The 20,301-nt window shown below is 39.5% G+C and overlaps 1 protein-coding gene across 4 annotated transcripts in view; it reads left to right on the top strand.

Annotated features, from left to right (window-relative positions):
• The window catches only part of LOC140464072 (E3 ubiquitin-protein ligase rnf213-alpha-like), a 200,578-nt gene that overhangs the window by 146,938 nt on the left and 33,339 nt on the right, over window positions 1-20,301 (top strand). For all 4 annotated transcript variants that reach the window (XM_072558748.1, XM_072558746.1, XM_072558747.1 and 1 more), the window contains 7 exons: window positions 4,053-4,235; window positions 6,278-6,450; window positions 9,484-9,583; window positions 13,114-13,228; window positions 14,016-14,214; window positions 14,598-14,794; window positions 16,883-17,005. In XM_072558748.1, the coding sequence (XP_072414849.1) occupies window positions 4,053-4,235; window positions 6,278-6,450; window positions 9,484-9,583; window positions 13,114-13,228; window positions 14,016-14,214; window positions 14,598-14,794; window positions 16,883-17,005 (1,090 nt within the window). The remainder of the gene's footprint in view (window positions 1-4,052; window positions 4,236-6,277; window positions 6,451-9,483; window positions 9,584-13,113; window positions 13,229-14,015; window positions 14,215-14,597; window positions 14,795-16,882; window positions 17,006-20,301) is intronic.

Raw genomic sequence — 20,301 nt, forward strand, 5'->3', positions numbered from 1 at the left:
CAGGACACTCCCGCTTAAAATGCCCTATCTTTCCGCAATAATAGCATCCTGCCTGTGGAGACCTCCAGCTCTGCCCCTGTCGCTCGAACCCTCTATCAAATACTCCCCCTTGTCCTCTCTGCCCTACATGCTGCCACCCGCCCCTCCGGTTGGTCACTATTGGTTCTACTCTTTTCTTAACTACCTCATCAACCGCAGCTACCATCATTTTCACCTTCTGTTTTTGTCTCTCATCCTCTCTCTTTACAAACACTTTCTGTGCCTCTCTTAACAATTCATCTAATGGCTTTTCACTCCACCCTTCTATTTGCTATATCTTTCTCTGTATGTCTGGCCATTCCTTTGTCACAAAAATATACTTTCAAAAGACCCTGTGCCACTGGGTTCTCAGGGTTCATTCCAGAATATTTCCACATTGAGTCTCTTAATCTTCGCAAGAAAGCTGAGGGAGTCTCATCTTTCTCCTGTCTAACTTCAAAGACTTTAGTCAAATTCTGTGACTTGGAACTGCCTCTCTTATTCCTTTTAGAATCAGGTCTTTCAATTCCCTCACTTCTTCTCTATGCTCCGGATTTTGATTTTCCCACTGGGGGTCTCTGAGGGGAAACTTCACCTCTCCCTGTCCAGCATCCCCATCTCCAATGGGGTGTTCCCTGTCCCATATTTTAATGGCTGCTCCCCATATAAGTCCCCTTTCTTCCCCAGTAAATAGTATATTCAAAATAGACATTAACTCAGCCCAGGTATACAGACTGGGCCCCAAAAATTGATCAGTTTGTTCAGACAACCCTACCAGATCCTCAACCAGGACCTTCATTTCTTTTTTTTTAAATGTCCTGACCTCCCCACTGCTGAGGGGGGCACTTACAAACCCAATCTCTTTGTCCCCTATTGGTACCTCCCGAAGGGGATAAGTCATTACGTTCTTCCCCTTTTTCTTTTTTTTTAATGAAATATTGCAATATTTCTAGCTCCCCATAACTTCAAACACCAATTCATCAATTCATGCTTGACTAACTTTAAAGCCTGTTCCAAACTTGTAAATATATTTATATATTTACGTTCATTTATTCAGTATTTAATATTCAAAATGTAAAATGCATACAGTTCTCAATTTTGAAATCCACTGTAATCACCCAGTTTTAGTCCCTTAATTTAAATCCAAAATTAGTTTTCTTAAGTAGTCCTGACCAATCATTGCTCAATTACAATACTATAGGTCTTGAAATAATCAGAGCTGCCTTAAAATTATTTGTCTATTCAAGTTTAAAGAAAAAAAAACTTCTAATGCATGAACAATGGCCGAATCCAAGGTCACAGATATTAACCATAGGATCTTGTTTTTACTACAATCTAATGTTGAACTGAAACTTCAACTGTCCTCCATAAATCGCTTTCATGTAAAGATAAAAGAGATTAGTTAGAAACTGATAGTAAGGCAGTCATGACCTGTAAGAAGAACAGGAGTTATCATTCTTTTTTTTTTCATAATCTCTATAGAATCCTTAACCTTAAAAGAAATCATGTTAAGTTTCCATAATAAGAATCAGATTCAAAACAGTCCCGGAACTCAAGCTCCAGGGAATAAAACGCAAACATTCAATCACCAACAAACAAATGTGCATTCAAACCAAATCACAAAGGGTTAAACTTTCAACCAGCTGTACAGCTCTCTTCATTCTCTCTCTCTCTCTCTCTCTCTCTCTCACTCATTGACAAATAAATTCAGATATTTACAAACCCAGTCTTTGTCCAACCTGAATCTTTGGCCAAAAGAGGCGGGACGAAGAATGGATTCCTTAGTCCATATGAAGCAACAATATTTAATCATCTTTTTCCCGTGTACAAGTATTATTTTGCCAATTCCACAACATCCTCCCCAAAGAACTTTCTGGAGGTATGTTGTAAGGGACCCCGCCTCCAATTCCATTGCTTTTTCCTTCTTTTGTTTTCCCGGAGGCTTTTTCCTTACCCACAGCACAACCCATATTGAGTTCCTTCGTTAGTCCCTTATTAACTACTAAAACTCAATCCCGGCCACCAAGGCAATACTTAAAAGTCAGGTTTCTTACCTTGGTCTGTGCACAGAGTTGCCTGGCCCCTTTGTGCCGTATTGTCTATCGAGCTCCTATCACTGTCTGATTCAGATGTCTCTCTTGTGGGATTCGTACCAGTCACCCAAGGGAGCAGACCAAACCAGGACACGAGACCGCTCCTCAATGGGGAACGGGACGCGTCTTCCCAGTGTCCAAGGCCAGCCACTCCCCCCGGTGATGGAAGAAAATCCCGGACAGCCCCCAATTGTGAGAAACAAAGCTCACACACTTCAATAATTTCAGTCCGAGACAAGATCTGAATCAGTAGTGCCATTTATTTTACACTTGCAAGTGGGTGTGATGTCCCGTGTCTAAGAGGCAGAAGACATACACACACTAAATTCAATTCATACATAACATTTATATGATTTGATGTCTATTGTTTTACACTGCTCCCTCCCCTGCTTACATCGTCCACTTCCCTAAGACCGGCCCCCATTACCCCTGTTTGCCTCTTGCCTTATCCGGCCTTGTCTGTGATAAAATGCTTATTTCTGGTCTCACAAGGCTGTTTGACCTCATCCTGATATAGGTCATTGTTAGGCCTATCCTTTCTTCATCATTATCTACCCCCTTCATCTGTGCCTTTCCCGAGGCCGTTCTGATCCCTATGACCCTTTTAATTGGGGTTTGTTCCTGTGTTTTTGTAAAAGTGGGAAGCACATGTTTATACATACTGTTTGTACAGGCGTATCTAGCTTAACTTCATCCCCTCACAACATCTTATCTACTTGCCCATAATGTCTACCTTCTGACATACAGTTTTAGCTAATACAAAAACAATTATATATTTCCTCCACATTGTTTCCATTCTTGTTGACTCAGCTCGTGGCTAAAACAATTACACACTGGTGTGAGTTCATTTTACTTTGTAAGATGGAATTGCAGAAGTGCAGAAGTAACATTAATTTACCTATATCCCACAGTATTGAGTACAGGATTTGGGAGATCATGATGTGGCTGTACCGGACGTTGGTTAGGCCACTGTTGGAATATTGCAATAGGTTTGGAATAGGTTTCCTTCCTATTGGAAAGATGTTGTGAAACTTGAAAGGTTCAGAAAAAATTTCCAAGGATGTTGCCAGGGTTGGAGGATTTGAGCTTTAGGGAGAGGCCAAACAGACTGGGGCTGTTTTCCCTGGAGTGTCGGAGGCTGAGGGGTGACCTTATAGAGGTTTACAAAATTATGAGCGCATGGATAGGGTAAATAGGCAAAGTCTTTTCCCTGGGGTCAGGGAGTCCAGAACTAGAGGGCATAGGTTTAGGATGAGAGGGGAAAGATATAAAAGAGACTTATGGAGCAACTTTTTTCTCGCAGAGGGTAGTACATATGTGGAATGAGCTGCCAGAGGATGTGGTGGAGGCTGGTACCATTGCAACATGTAAGAAGCATTTGGATGGGTATATGAATAGGAAGGGTTTGGAGGGATATGGGCCGGGTGGTGGCAGGTGGGACTAGATTGGGTTAGGATATCTGGTCGACATGGACGGGTTGGACTGAATGGTCTGCTTTTGCATGCTGTACATCTCTATGACTCTAACCTGGCCAGTTTTGTTACTTTCTTTTATTTATCCCTTACCTTTGTGTTTATGTGTTTACTGGTCTCTGTCTTTTGTGTGAATGGGGTTGAATGCAAAGTTTTTGGTTTAAAGCCTAGACATAAACTAATTATTTTGTCTAATTTTGCTCTGCTAACATTATTGTTTTGTTAATATATTGCTAATCGTTTGGTTTAAACTACAAATTAGTGTGTCGAATTGATTATTCATCAAATCTTGGACTGGTTATTGAAAAGACTGGTTAGGAACTATGGTCAATTTGGGGGTCTTCGAAGATGTTAATTTTACTGTGTTGCAACTATGGAGGTAGATAGGCTGATTTAGTTCATCTGTCTCTCTTTGTGCTGTGATATCTGCATTTAATTTTATATTAGTATTCTGTTTGTTTCATTACAGATTTGGCCTGGAACCATGTCCAGTTTGCATAGGAGAGCTCACCAATCCCGTGTTGCTTCCATGCGATCATATTTATTGTCAAGACTGTTTAAAGCAATGGCTTGTTCCAGGGCAGATGTTGTGCCCTCTCTGTTTAACTGCTCTGAATGATGACTATGAAGTGAAGGTATCTGAAGAAATAAGGTATGTTTAAGAGTTTGGGGAAAAGTGTGATTGCATTATTGTTTGTCTTTTAGGAGAAGTTAAAACTGAAGAGTGGCAATCAAGATTCTAGCACTTCATTTTATTTCATGGGATGTGAGTAAGGGTGACAAACTGTGCTGGGTTTTCCAGGGCTGTCCTAGAGTTTGTTCTACCTCTGTCCAGGTGGAATATGGGCCATTGGCTGCATGTGAGTTGAACAGGTTAGGTACTTCTTTGGATTTGGTCTGGCTGTGATCCTCTGAGAATGAAACCCAGGGTCCAGGGTGTATTGGGTCTGGCATATCCCAAGAAGGTGCCCAGCAGCCCAAAGGGGGAGGGGAGGAGTCAAGGTAGGGGAAGGGGGGGGAACCTGCAAAGGAAATGGGGTTTTGCTGGTCTTTAAAGCAGGTCCACTCATGGGTCTTGTCGATGTGCACAGACACTGTCTCCCAACCCTACAGCAAATACTCCTTTATTTCCACCCAGAAATTATCGCGTTGATCGCTGCATCACTGGCAAGTCCAGCATTTCTTTCCCAATCCTAGTTGCACTTGAGAAGGTGCAAATAACATTTTTACTTATATGGAATTTCATGATATTGTGATTGATTTTGCAATTTTGCAGGTGCTTTTTTAGAGTGATGAACCCAAACCAGATCACACACCCATTGCATACCATGATTCAGACCATTTGACCAAGCAACAGCTTTTTTTTAAAGTGGCCTTTTTTTATGCTGCAGTACTGTTGTTTTGTGAATCTTTGTACACCCTTAGTCTTCAATAGTACAATTGAGGCTTAACATGGGTGGTATAGTGACTGTATTTAAATGAAGTATCAGCAATTTTTGGTTTTAAGTGTTTTTTTAAGTTAAAATTGAGTCAGTTGTTTGCATCAAATTTTTGATTTTTCCACCCTAGTAGTTGCACATATTTTTGTTTGTAAAACATACTTGTCACAGACTCAAGCTGCATCATTCATACTGACATTGTGATGATTCCCTATTGATTTACACTAACTTTAGCATTTGTAGTGCAAATTCACTTCTGCATCTTCACTTGCTCCAAATCACACTATGATTTGAATGCAATCTAAGGGAAAATTGAATTTTCAGGGCTCCTCATTTATAAGAATGGCTGGAGAAGAAATGATGAAATCACAAAATTGTTCTAGTGCAGAAAGTTCATATGCATCATGTTCCAAGTGAGCAGTTCACCTGATGCCATTCTCTAGCTAGCCTTTACCTCAGAATCCTGTTCTTGTTCTTGTTTTTCAGAGAATTTCAGTTGGGCTTACCTCCACACTCTCCAACAATATATTTCAGATCTTGACCATTCAGAAGTGAACACTTTTTTTTTCCTCATGTGACTTTCACTTCTTTTGTCAGTTACTTTAAATCCTGCCTTCTCATTGACACTCCTTTCCTGAGTGGGAGCAGTTGCTCCCTACCTACTCTGTCCAGTCTCGTCATGACTTTAAATATGTCTATCAGATCTCCTCTCTAGTCTTTTTCTAAGGAAAACATTCCCAGGTTTTCCCTTCTGTCTTCATAATTTAAATTCATTCTCCCTGCTACCATTCTTGTCAATCTTTTCACAGCCTTGCTGATACCTTTATGTCTTTCCTAAAGTATGGCGCCCAGAACTGGAATCCATACTCCAGCTGAGACCAGACTAGTTTAAGTAACATTTGCAAGTTCAACATGACTTCCTTGCTCTTGTTAATTACTTGTTAACTCTCTTGCAATTCTTGGGGAATTGTGCCTTTTATATTTAGAATGATTCTCCATATTGTCAAACTGGCACTTTACATTTTTCCTCATTGATATTATCTGCTAGCTGACAACAAATTGTCTGTGTCCTTTTGAGGATCTCCACTATGTTCATCACAGTTTACAATGCTTATAACTTTTGAATCATCTATAAACTTTGTATCCTGTACACCAGGGACTAGATCATTAAGAAAAAACATTTTGCGTAGATGCTTGTATATTCAGCTGTATGTTCCCATCACTTTTTACTAATGTCTTCTCTTGTCTTTCACAGAGAAGCTGTTGAAAAAAATGCCATCTTTCGTAAGAGATGTGATGCATTTTTCATAGCTCTGGTTTCCATGGTCTGCTTCAAAGATAATTCACCGCCAACAAAAGAAGTTGTTACTGACCTTCTGTCACAATTGGTTATTGAAAAGGAGGTGTCTATCAAGATCATGGGCAAAGGTAATACTTTCTGTGAGAAGTCTTTTATCTTCCATATTGTTTCTTGGTGAGTTGGAGATAAAGCATTTTTGGTACCCAGATTTTCTCCCTCTCAATCTACATTTCCCTTCTGATGATATTGATTTATTTGGAGTTAGATTCTTCAGGTTTCTTTCAGTATCTCAGTAGTGGTTTACTTGGTAGCACCCTCAGAATCATGGAGTTCCTACAGTGTGGAAGTGGCCATTCAGCCCAAGGAGTCCACACAGAACCTCCAAAGAGTTTCCCACCCAAACCCACACCCCTACTCTATTTCTGTAGCCCTGCATTTTGCATGGCTAGTCCACCTAGCCTGCGCATCCCCAGACAGTGTGGGCGTTTAGCACGGGCAATCCACCTAACTTGCACATCTTTGAACTTTTGAAGGAAGCTGTGGCACCCTGAAGAAACCCACGCAGACATGGAGAGTATGTACAAACTTCGAATACATTGTCAACTGAGAGTGAAATCAAACCCAGGTCCCTGGCACTGTGAGGCAGCTGTGTTAACCAGTAAACCACTGTGCCACCAAAGTTCTGGGTTCAAGTCCCATTCCAGTGCTTGAGCACAAAGACTGACAGTCCTCTGCAGTACAGACTGATTGCTGTGGTGTTCAGGGTGCTGCCTTTTGATTGAGGTGTTAAGCTTGCCTACGTCCTCAGTTGATTATAAAAGATCCCATGGCACTATATCCAAGTGGCTGAAGGAGTTATTCCTGGTGCCCTGGCCAATATTTATCCCTCAATCAACATCTCTAAAACTGATGATCAAATGAATGTCTATTGGAATTTGTGCATATTACTATAGTAATTTTGCTCCAATAGTAAATGATGGCAATAAAGTACTGAGATGTCAAGAAAAATACACAGCTTTTTTTTTAAGTCTTGACCAATAATCCCACCCTTACTAATGGATTTTCTTGTTTGACTGAAAACCATATCTACAAACAGTAGTATTATTAGGTGTGTTAGTGGTAATTCTGGACAAATGATCCAGAAGCATGAAGAATGAGAGCATACAGGGGACATGTTTGAGAATGGTGGCCAAACTAATGAATCTTAGCTAGACAGCAATTAGGCTGGAGTTGTTTTCTTTGGAATAGCAAAAGCTGAGCAGATATTTAATTGAACTGTACAAAATCACAGCAGGCTGAACAGAATGGATAGGAAGAGCCTAGTTCTGTTTGCTTGAGGCCAGTAACTTAACACAAAGTGATTTAAAGTAATGCTACAAGGATTAGAGGGCAAGTTCAACCAAAATGTTTTCACCCAGATGGTTTTAGGGATGGTAGAGGAAGAAGCCCTTGTTTGAACATTTGAAGAGTTGTAACTTAAAAGACCACCAACCAGAAGCTGGATAGTGTATTTATGTCAGTCAGCTGTTTTTAACTCGCCCAGCTGCTGTTTTCTAAATGTACTCTTTCTATCCTGTAAGTTTTGATAACTTTATTTAGTTTTCATGCTGACTGATCTTGCTGGATGTTAGCTGGTTTTTCACTCCCTAGTAGATTGCAGGCCAATTTGATCCTAGCAATTCTCTGTATTCCCACAACAGCTTGCAGCACTAGTCATTGAACAGTACTCAAGATGTTAATCCAACTCTTTGGCTTTAGCACAGGGGTCCAACAATCAGTCGTATCCTTTTCCCTCATGTTACCTTGGCTGAGTCTATGAATGAAACTGCAAATCTTCCTGCTCTATATGGTCCATACACATTAAACCTTCATGTCATTTCACACCCTTTCATATCATAATCATTGTGACTGTTAATTCATGATAACAGAAAGTTTGATGAAGAATATTGACTTACGTGAAGGATCCTATTTGCAATGTATTTGAACAGTTTGAGTAGAATTTCTACTCATTTTGAGAATATAGCACAAATCTGCCCTTAATTTAGTTCTAAATTTATATTTTTAAGGTCAGAGATCCAAAGATTTGATGGCTTGAGAATTTGAAGGTTACGATAGTAATCGGTGAATGTATGAAATTCAAGCAGCATGCATTGTTGTTAGTGTAGACAGCTTTCCCGTAGATTCATGTGCTTTACTTGATTTAGAAATACTGAAAACTGACAGTATGTATCCGAAATGGAAATATTACCCAGCAGTGACTCAGAATTCACAAATAAGAGATCGTGGAGCAACAGATAACCAGGTAATGGCATGAGTTGGGAAAACCCTTTGATAACGACTGTGATAAAGACAATGGTAACACCATCAGTTCATTTCAAAATAGTCATGAGAATGATTGTGTTGCAAATACAAAATACAATTGCACAGAAATACACTTGTTTTTTTTCCAGTGAGAACTTTGTATTAAATTTAATATTTTGGGTAATGCTTTTCTTGAATGTGTGGGCGGCACGGTGGCACAGTGGTTAGCACTGCTGCCTCACAGCGCCAGAGACCCAGGTTCAATTTCCGCCTCAGGCGACTGATTGTGTGGAGTTTGCACATTCTCCCCGTGTCTGCGTGGGTTTCCTCCTGGTGCTCCAGTTTCCTCCCACAGTCCAAAAATGTGCGGGCTAGGTGAATTGGCCATACTAAATTGCCAGTAGTGTTAGGTGAAGGGGTAAATGTAGGGGAATGGGTCTGGGTGGGTTGCGCTTTGGCGGGTTGGTGTGGACTTGTTGGGCCGAAGGGTCTGTTTCCACACTGTAAGTAATCTAAGTAAGTAATGTAGTCATTTGGACAGCTTACTGCTCAAAGTCATTGTTTAAGAGATGCTGTCATATTGGCTGTAGAATCATTTTAATTGTACATTAGTTCCTCCTTGATGAAATAAAGCTGTCAGTTTACCTAGGTGGTTCGCTGGCCTGGTAGAAGCTGCTAAAACTTTCAATTCCAACCATAAGTCAACTCCCTGGGAAGCAAATGCTCTAATTGCATAATATGTATGGGACCATCTTACCATCAGCATTATAAAGCATACATGTCTTGTTTCTGTCTCAAACATGTCACTGTTAACATACTTTTCCTTTTACATCAGATTGTTGTTTTGTGTTTTTCTTTAGATCGTCAGTATCATACCAGAACCCTTTCACCGTTTGATGACTCAGTTGATCGAAATCCAGTTGTCCGTTCCATAGTACTTAAGCTGCTATTAAAGTACAGGTATTATCTAATGACAGGTTGAAGAGCTGTAGCATTTTTCTCTAGATGTGATCTATGTTGTGAATCCAGGGACAATTATGAAACAGGAGTAGTGTTGTACATTAATTGAGCTGTCTGTCATTATTCTCATCATGGTCCTTAATTCCAAATGGAGTTTATATGAAATGTGAACAGTGAAAAGGGATTTTAGGAAATTAGCTGCAGCCACATGCTTCCATGTACAGTCTTAACTGGGAATGTTAGCTTTTAATGGATGGGTTAAATATCTCAGCATACAATTCTCATGTTTTGATGTTACTGATACAAATCTAGACACTTAATTCTCTTGGTAGTCAGCGCCTGTTCAATGAATAGCAGGATTCAGCTATCAGTGTGTTTCAGCAGAGCTGGTACATGCATTATCTTTAGGGAAAGTCTCCCTCTTAACATAGAAGAGAGCAGGTGCTGATTTTTTTTAAATCAAAAGCACACTGCATACACATTTGGTGTGCTGTGCAGAGTTAGCCCTGCTGTAGAAACGATGTTACTAAACTAGAAAGAGTGCAAAAAAAAGATTTAGAAGGATCTTACCGAGACTCAAAGGTTTGAGTTATAAGAGAGTCTGGATAGGCGGAGACCTTTTCTCCAGACCATAGGGAAGTCAAAAACTAGAGGGCATAGGTTTAAGGTGAGAGGGGAAAGATTTAAAAGGGACCTGAGGGGCAACTTTTTCACGTGCACAGTGGTATTATATGGAACAAGCTGCCGGAGGAAGTGGTAGAGGTGAGTACAGTTACAACATTTAAAAGACATTTGGACAGGTACATGGACAGGAAAGGTTTAGAGGGATATGGGCCAAATACAGGAAATGAGACTAGTTCAATTTAGGAAACTTGGTTGGCAGGGGCAATTTGGGACAATGGCTTGTTTCTATGCTGTATAACTCTGACTGTAAAAGTAGAGTGGACAGATCAGAAAGTTTAGAATATGGTGCTGGAAAAGCACAGCAAGTCAGGCAGCATCCAAGGAGCAGGATAGTCGACATTTCGGCCAAGAGCCCTTCATCAGGAATCTGGCTCTTGCCCAAAACGTTGATTCTCCTGCTCTTTGGATGCTCCATGACCTGCTGTGCTTTTCCATCACCACACTCTCAATCTGATCTCCAGCATTTGCAGTCCTCACTTTCTCTTAGTTGATCAGAGAGTCTGTCCAGTTATTCTTCATCTCCTAATTGTTCTTTAGCAGTTAAATTTCTTTTCACAGTTTAATGGATATATATGAAACTGCGTGGCTTGTTTACTCCCCCAAATACAGATTTCCTAAAAGTTTGTCATTCCAGATTTCATTGATGGAGTCCTGCAGGGTTGATTGTCAGTTTTAACTTGTCAACTTTTGAGAATTTTCATGCAAATTTCATCAGATCTTATGAATTTATTTTAGTATTATTTCCAAGATTTGACCAGTTGCTTTGAAGGAGCTGAAGTGATCTTTTGGATAGTGAAACTTGGGGATTAGTAATAGTAGACAAGGTAATGGCGAAGACTTTATACATGTTCTTTACAGTCGAAGACATGAAAAGCATTCCAAAGATAGTAGAGAATCGAGATATAAAAAGGAGGGTGGAACTGAATCGATCATGATAACAAGCAAAGCAGTATTGGGAAAGTAATGGGATCAAAGGTTGACCAGCCCCCTGGCCTGATGGCTGGCATCCCAGGATCTTAAAAGTGGTGGCACCAGAGATAGTGGATCCATTGGTTATGATCTTCCAAAATTGTGCCAATTCTGTAAAAAGTCCTGACGAATTGAAAAATTGCGGGAAGAATGCTAATTTCAGAAAGGGTAGACGCAGAAAGCAGGAAGCCATAGGCCAGCTAACATCTGTTTTTGGGAAAATGAGAATGTAGGAGCAAGAAATTTTGAAGCTCTCAATACAATGAGGCAGAGTCAGGTTTTGTGAAAGGGAAATCATGTTTAGCAGATCTGTTTGAGTTTTTTAAGAATGTAGTAAATAGGGAGGATAAAGGGTACTAAGGTACAGTGTATTTGGGTTTTGAAAAGGCATTTGTTAAAATAGCCTACCTGTATCTCCAGACTCGAAACAATGTTGACTCTTATATTTCCCTGAAATGGTTTAACAAGCCACTCAGCTCAAGGACTGTTAGGGATGGTCGACACCTGCTGTCCAGCCAGTGATAATCACATCCCATGAGACAATCTCTTTAAAAAAAGAGTTATCTGTAAAATAAGAGTGTAAGGTGCTGGGGTGACATATTAACGTGGATAAGTGATTAGCTAATTAGCAGGAAATAGTGTCAAGATAAACGGATCACTTTTAGGTTCGCATACTGTAACGAAAGCAATGTCACAAGGGTCAATGCTGGCATCTCAACTATCTGCATTCTATAGTAATTACTAAGCTGTAGGGACTGATGTATTCAAGCCAAAATCAGAATATTTTTTAAAGAACATTGCTTTAGAACATTGCAATTTAAATCTGGATTTCTTTGTACATGAATCACAAAATTTTAGAATGCAGAGGGAGGCAATGGCCAAGTGTTATTATCACTGGACTGTTAATTCAGAGGTGCAGGCAATGTTCTGGCAATCCTGGTTCGAATCCCACCACAGTAGATGGTGGCATTTGGATTATAGAGTCATACAGTGCAGAAATAGACCTTTCAGTCCAACAGTCCATGCTGACCATCATTCCAAAACTAAAACTAATCCTACCTGCCTGTAATTCAGTAAATATCTGGAATTAAGAGTCCAATGATGACTGGCAGTGACACCTTCATCCCATGAATGAATTTTTAAAAAAAGATACAGTAAATGATTATGAAGGCAAATGGATTATTGGTCTTTATTCAAAGAGAGGTAGAATATAAAAGTTGGGAAGCCTTGCTACAATTATGCAGGACATTGGTAAGAGCACCACTGGAATACTGTGCATTGCTTTGGTCTCATCGCTTTAACGAGCAGTATACTACATTGAAGGCAGTTCATTAGGCTGACTCCTGGGATTTAAGAGTTCTCTCATGTGGAAATATTTCCAAATATTCATTGGAGTTTAGGAGAATGAGAGGTGAGTTTATTGAAACATAAGGTTCTGAGGCGGTTTGACAGAGTTGATTCTGAGAGGGTATTTCCACTGATCGAGTAATCCGGATCCAGGAGATAAAGTGTAAAAATAAAAATGGAGATTAGAAAGAATTTCATGTTAATCTTTGTTCTGTTTGGAAACAAATTCAGTGGAGGCTGTGTTGTTGCAAATATTCGAGCCCTGAGTTTGACAGATTTTTGATCCAGCACTGAGTCAAGGATTATGGGAACAGGCAGGAAAATGGAGTTAAAGCTTCAATCAGATCAGCTACTATTTTATTGAATGCTGGAGCAGGCTTGCCTACATCTGTTTCTTGTGATCTTTTTAAAAAAAGTCATAATTTTCAATCACATCCATTAGGGTAATGTTTAAAATTTTCCCCTGCATTTTACCGGTGTATTCTGCCGTTTTAATGACACAATAACTGAAGTAAATGTTCTCTTTCCAGTTTTGATGACATTAAGGATCACTTACAACAGTATCTTTCTGCAGTTCAAAAATCAAAGATTCTCGATCAGAAAGATCGGACTGAATTCTATGCGCTGTTTTTGAATTGTTTGGAGGTAAAGTTGTTTTCACTCATTGGTGTTAAAGATATAAGCATCTTAGATCATAAATCAGATTATTTATTGCTAAATATTCAAAAATATATTTCTAACTCTTCAGCTGGAACAAATATAAGACTTTCAGTTTTATAATGATGCTGTAATTGAAGGTCGATGATGTAACTCTGGATGTTTAGATTATTTGCTGATAAATTAGGTCAGTAGCACTGTTGTCTTTGATTTAGAGAGTTTTGAATTCAAGTTACAATCAAAGTTATAATTACAAAACCTAGTGTGACATTTCAGCACAGACCTGGAGGTGCCATCTTTGAGTTGAGACATTAAACCAAGGTCAAGACATTGGGCCTTTATATCTTTATATCCCCACCCAAGGCCCTTGGGTGGACATAAAAAGGTCTGACAGCAATATTTTGATGAACAGAGAAGTGCACAGTCAATAGTTATCTCTCCATCAGTAAGTAAAATAAAACCTTGGTTTATTGTTAAAACTACTTGTGGAACCTTGCTGCATGCAATTTGTTGATTCTGTTTCCTGCATAACAACAGTAACTACCTCTGATGTTAACATGTTGCCTTTCGAGGATTTTGGAATGTTCTGATCTCACAAAAGATGGCCCTTAAAAGCAAGTTTTTCTTCCATTCTTCTTCAGAAAGCATATAGTTAAGACATACATTCACTTGACCTTGAAGAAATGGCATCACAGCAGAACAGACTGTAAGTCTCAGTCTAAACAATCCAGGATTTTAGAAACTATTATTAACTATCTTCTCCCCTTTTCTTCAGGATTCTATATACGAAAAATCCCAGTTTTGCACAGTACAAGAGAAAGTTGCTTATCTGGTCCAGGAAGGGGATTTCCTTCAAAAGCTCTTCCCTTACAAGAGTTCACAGACTACAATAGAATCCTTACAGCTAATTGCCAGAATCCGACTTTGTTTTGATATGGCTTCTCAACTTCTGTGTGAATCATGTGACACATTTGGTAATGTTCGTTTTTGATTTAATTAATGTTTGTTTAGTATTTTCTCTGTTATCCTTTCATCTTTGTCCAACTGGATTGCACAACAAAATTACCAAATGAGACCAGGAAGTTTATTTGTTGTCAGCAGAATAAGCAATGTCATAAAAGATTAATGTTAATTGGTTAGAAGAGTGGTATGTTAGTCATGAGAGACGCTTCTCATTGCCTTTATGGTAAATAATTTACTGATACTCATTGTCCAGACTTGTGTAAATATGACTGTTCAATACTGTATTTTTACTTCATTGGTGTATAACCTAGAATTGAAAATGATTTGCAAGTGTAAATACTTTGTATATGCTGACTCATTTTATACATTTATGTTTGTTAATTCATAATTTCAGCGAAGGAGATCGGATACGTTGATGCAAAGAAGAAATTTCTGCACAGGTTAAAGGACATGCTTCCTAAATGCAAAAATGATTGGTTCCGGATTTACCTTGTGCGAAAGCTATGCAGTCTAGGTGGAATGGAGTTTGTTCAGCAGCTTTTAATGGATGATCAATTTACATGGCTATTTCCAGAGCAAATTGTTCAACAGGTGCAAACCAGTAATCTTTTAATTTCTTGAGTCAATGATTATTTAGTCAAGATTGTATAATTGCTATCTTAGTTCATAATTCACAAAAATATAAATTCCCTGAAAGTTTAGTTGTGAGTACTAGTAATACTTATTGGGCAACATATTGCTAAGAAATTATATTAAAATTGTAGGTATCACTGATTTGTGTTCAGTAATATCCAAATGAATTATCAAAGCTACAAATTATTTTCAGAGGGCCATAGAGAAGATAATGTCGAATAAATTCTCTGGAAGTCTAGAATATTTTTAAAAAGGAGTATTAGACCATAATGCATCAATTCAAAACTCTTTCACCTGGCAGTCTCTCCATGAAACCGATTACACTCCTAACATTGGCAGAATTCCTGTGGAGACAGCAAGTGGTTCTTAAATAGCCACTGCATTGAGTACATGTCCATCTTCCTTCCCACCTATCCGCTCCTCACTCCTCTCCAACCTACCACCTCCATCTATCTATTGCATTCTCAGCTACCTTCCCCTAGACCCACCTGCTCCCATTTATCTCTCCACCCCCTCGGCACACAAGCCTCATTCCTGATTTTGTCCAAAACATTGATTCTCTTGCTCTTGTCCAAAACATTGATTCTCCTGCACCTCGGATGCTGCCTGACCTTTGTTTTGCCAGCATCACACACTCAACTCTAATCTGCAGCATCTGCAGTCCTCACTTTCGCCTATGCCAACATTTATTGTCGATCCCTAGTGCTGTGATGTAGAGTCCCAAGATGGCCAGACCAGATAAGGACGGCAGATTGTTTGGAACCAAAGAGTCTTTTTCCATGCTGTGTGACTGTATGATTTTAGCAAATCAGATGAATTTTTTGATAATGATTCGTGATCATCATTAGACTCTTAATTCCAGCTTTTTATTGATTTTAATTTTTTTTTTTGTTGACTTCAAATTCTACCATTTGCCATGACAGGTTTAAACCCAGGTCCCCAGATTTGCGTCTCAGGATTAATAGTTTAGTGATAATACCATAAGGCCTTCAGCTCCCTCTCCGGTAGCACAAATGCGAAAACTGCTGGACACCTCATGTTACAAATGCTGAGTTTGGGCACAATACAGTTAGCTTTCTAGGTATTACTTAATTTCCTTATAATAGTCTCACCTTTATCCTCAGGTTAAAAATTAATATATCATACCTACTCTATGACTATACTTTTGGTTGAACTAACTCAGTTCAGATTGACATACCTGAAGATTGTCTTATAATAAAAGTTACACTTACTTGGACAGAAATGGTGAACACATGGACATATATGCAGGAACATAAATAGTTCACAAGACTGTTTTATATTATTCACATCCTTTTGGTGGTGAGCTTTCCTGGGACAGTCCTCAAATATTGCCTGTTGCAACAAATACTGAATAAGTCTGCCTTAATTTCAAAATGGAGCTTGCCGTTCTTAATCAGATGTTTCCTGTACATACTCCTAATAACTGTATTTCGAGTCTTTTCTGAGCCATGAAACTCTTTAAAGTATCCTGAAGATAGAAGGGCTCTCCATAATTGCAAATTTTTCTTATTGTAGTATTTGGGTACAGTGGGCTATTTAAAATGATGGACGCTGTTGCTATAGAGCCAGGAAGTGATCTTCCCTGTTTCTATTGGAAAGTGCCTATCTGTAGATGCCAAGAAAGAGAAATGATAAGGCTTTGTTATCAGAATCAAATAACCTGCTAATGACTATGGCTACACATAGCAGATAGTCACCTGAATGAGGTTCAAAAAGGATAAGTTACTATCAAAAAGTATCATGAAACAACCTGTGGCTGTTAGAGTAAGGGCATTGGACAGAAAAAAAGTAGAAATAGTAAATAAAATATGGAGAAATAGTAAAGTTGCCATAGTCCTAGCAGACAATATGGCTGCTCTCATTAGACAGCCACAACTGGTGGTAAGTTTAACCTTGGGGTCTCCATGTTTCAGGAAAGGTTGAAAAGGCGGGACCTTCATGGTAACATCAGCCAGTGCAGGAATGCAGAGAAATATTATAATGTTGGTCAAAAGTGATTGTCTTCTGTTCTGTTCTTGATTTCAGAGAGATAATCCTGGACAAATTGATCGTTACCTTGTGTATGGTGAAAATTATAGACTTATTCGTGATGCGGTTGGCAAGGCTGTTCTTGAATGCAAGACTAAAAATATAGCTGAAGCTCACAAGGTGTGTTGGATCATTTGAACACAAGATGCACTATGAAGCCAGCGCCAAATTTTGCTTTCAATCAAATTAATTTAACAAATGAGTAGCACACATAGCTAGTTACCTATTATGAGATTCTTTAATAAATGTGGGAACTTAGTTGGTTGTTTTTTTTTTCACTTCAAGCTCATTCCTATCATCTTGAAAATGTACTGTGGGTTAGTAATGTACAGATGCTGATATTTCCCTGACTTACATTATATTGGAGGCATTAACTAATTAAAAAGTTAATTGGTTACTGACTCCACTAAAATAACAAAAGACTTTAAAAAGAGTATCCCACAATGTAATTTGAAAAATGCTTTTATAGATAAGTAATTGAAAAAAATTGTTAAAGTATTAGAACACACTGGTTTGCTATCTTGCTATTTTTAATTTTACTATAAATGAAGGAATTGCTCATCTGATACTGATCCTTTAACATGGGTAAGGTAGTTTTTACTTGACTGGCTCACAATATACCGGTTTATGCTGGGGTATCAAAGTTTCTAGCCAGAAATCCATCAGATGCTATAGATGATTGATTCATCAAGTTGCAATGAGCTTTGCTGTCAAATAATGTCAGACTGTCAGTGTTAGATTGCATATTTTCTTGGATTAAGTCATTTAATGATGTTAAGGCATATCTTTGAAAGGTATAGAAGACTCAATGTTTCACTAGATCTCTTTGAATTTGGATATTTTTAGTCATTCCTTTCAGACATATTATAACACATGTCAGGTGGGACATGAACTTGGGCCTTCCAACCCAAAGGTAGGAACATTACCAATGAGCCACAATATCACAATCAGATCTGTTGAACTTGCTGTTACTACAGAAGTAGTTTTAAGATAAGCAGGCAATGACTGTTACTTGATTAATTGATATCTGGATATATAAAAGAGGAACTTCTGGTCTGGTTTAGTTGATAAACTCTGCACAGAGAAAATCTATGTCTCTTAGAGCTGATTCTTATTTTTTGGCGATGTATCATTTTTGTTGAGTTTCATGGAATGGCGCTCTCTGCGAGGCACAGTGTGTTTTCTCATTGTAACTTACCAAACTCACTTCATTAACTACCCAATATGATGCTCCCTATGGTACCTCTCTCACACAATTCTGGCTCCATCCTAGCATCTGCCATTCCCAGAACAACATAGTAGTGTCTTGACTAGCATCGCTGACGGCAACACCATGTTTAAAAGGCCTTTGTGCAATTGGCTAAGCATTGTTAGTCTAAAGCTCTTCTGCATAGTTCCTAACATATGCACCAGTCATCTCATCCCTGCCATTCCCCCTGCTCTCCCCCCCCCCCCCCCCGCCACCCAGTACTAGCAGAGGAGTTCACGACCACCAGGTCATACGAGCCTGGTTGGAGGTATGGATCCACCTCCTGGAGGAATGCCTAGTATTGTAGGAGGAAGGTCACTGACCTCCACCATTCCAGCAATGCAAAGTGCTACCATCTTCTTGCTAATATCTCACATTGTATCTTTGCTACTGTGCCCATTTCTCACCAAAGCTCATGCTTTCCTCTCTTGCTACATCTTCCCTCACTTGCTGTCAGCCACACCAACCCTGATGGCATTAATCCTGCGCCACGCCAACTCTGACGGCATTAACTCTGCACTTCCTACTCATCTGCTTGGAACACCTCCCAATCTGCACCAAAAATAACAGCTGTACCACTGACTTTCATCTCCCTTAATACCTACCTTTCTCTCATTCCAGGACAAAACTGCCCAGAATACGGCAGAAAGAGTCAAGTCACATAGTCATAGAGATGTATAGCATGGAAGCAGACCCTTCGGTCAAACCCGTCTATGTCGACCAGATATCCCAACCCAATCTAGTCCCACCTGCCAGCAACCGGCCATATCCCTCCAAACCCTTCCTCGTCCCTTACGAGGAGGCATCATGACTGTGACCTCTTTGAGCATCTCATTGGCTGAACTCCTGGACTGGTATCAGTGGCTGCATTTGACTTGCTATGCTGAATTCCCTGACCTAAGGTTATCTCTTTCAACATGACTGAGGACCACTGACCATCATGACAAGCTTCCTGGCTTTTTGTTTACAGTAAAATGGCATGGCAAGATAGCAATAGCAAACCTGTGCATTCCATTCTGACACCCACGGTGCTATGATCATATTTAAGATTTTTTGAATTCACTTGTGGGGTATGAGTGTCACGGGCTGGGTATTGCCGTTGAGAAGCTGGTGGTGAGCTGCATTGTTGAACCACTGAAGTTTAAATGCTGTAAGTAAACCCTCAATGCCATTACGAAGGGTGTTTGATTTTGACCCAGGGTCACTGAGGGGGCAGTGTTATATTTCCAAGTCAGGATGGTGAGTGGCTTGGAGAGTAAACAGCAGATTGGTGGTGCCCTTGTCCTTTTAGATGTTAATGTTCATGGGTTTGAAAGGTGCTGTCTAAGGATCTTTCATGAATTTCTGCAGTCCATCTTGTAGTTGATATACATTGTTGCAGCTGAACATCAGTGGTAGAGGGAATGCATGTTTGTGGATGTGGTGCCAATCAAGCAGTTTTCAATTGTACTGAATAGTGTCAAGCTTTGTGAGTGTTGTTGGAGCTGCACTCATCCAGGCAAGTGGGGAGTGTTCCATCACACTCCTGACTTGTACCTTGTGGACGTGGATAGGCTTTAGGGACTATTACTGATTTACTCACTGCAGCATTCCTGCCCTGACCTGCTCTTGTAGCCATTACATTTATACTGTTCTAACCGCCAAAAGGAGTACGATGAAAGTGAAAATGTTTGAAGATAAATTGTTTTGTTTTATGAGGGTTGGTACTGCATAAAACCTTTATTCACTCAGGGAATAGGGGGTTCGCTAGTTGGGCTAGCACTTATTGTCATTGAGAAGGTGGTGGTGAGCCAACTTCTTGAACCACTGCAATCCATTTGGTATAGCACCCCCAACAGTGCTGTTAGGAAGGTAGTTAGAGGAATTTGACTGAACAAAGGTGAAGGAATGGTGGTATATCCCAAGTCAGGATGCTGATTGGTTTTAAGAGGAACTTGCAGATGGTGATATTCCCATGTATCTGCTATCCTTGTCCTTTCTAATGAAAGTGATCATGGTTTTGAAAGGTGCTGTCTCAGGAGTCACGGTGAATTTCTGTGTACCTTATCCATGGTATCTTTTACTAGAATGAGCACATGTTGTCATAATTATGTTGGGTCAGTCGTGTCTTCTATAGGCAGTCATAGTTTGCTCATAACTGTAATTGAAACGGATTGTGCATATCTGC

Source organism: Chiloscyllium punctatum, chromosome 39 (assembly GCF_047496795.1).
Source record: "Chiloscyllium punctatum isolate Juve2018m chromosome 39, sChiPun1.3, whole genome shotgun sequence".
In the NCBI taxonomy this organism is placed as follows: Eukaryota; Metazoa; Chordata; class Chondrichthyes; order Orectolobiformes; family Hemiscylliidae; genus Chiloscyllium; species Chiloscyllium punctatum.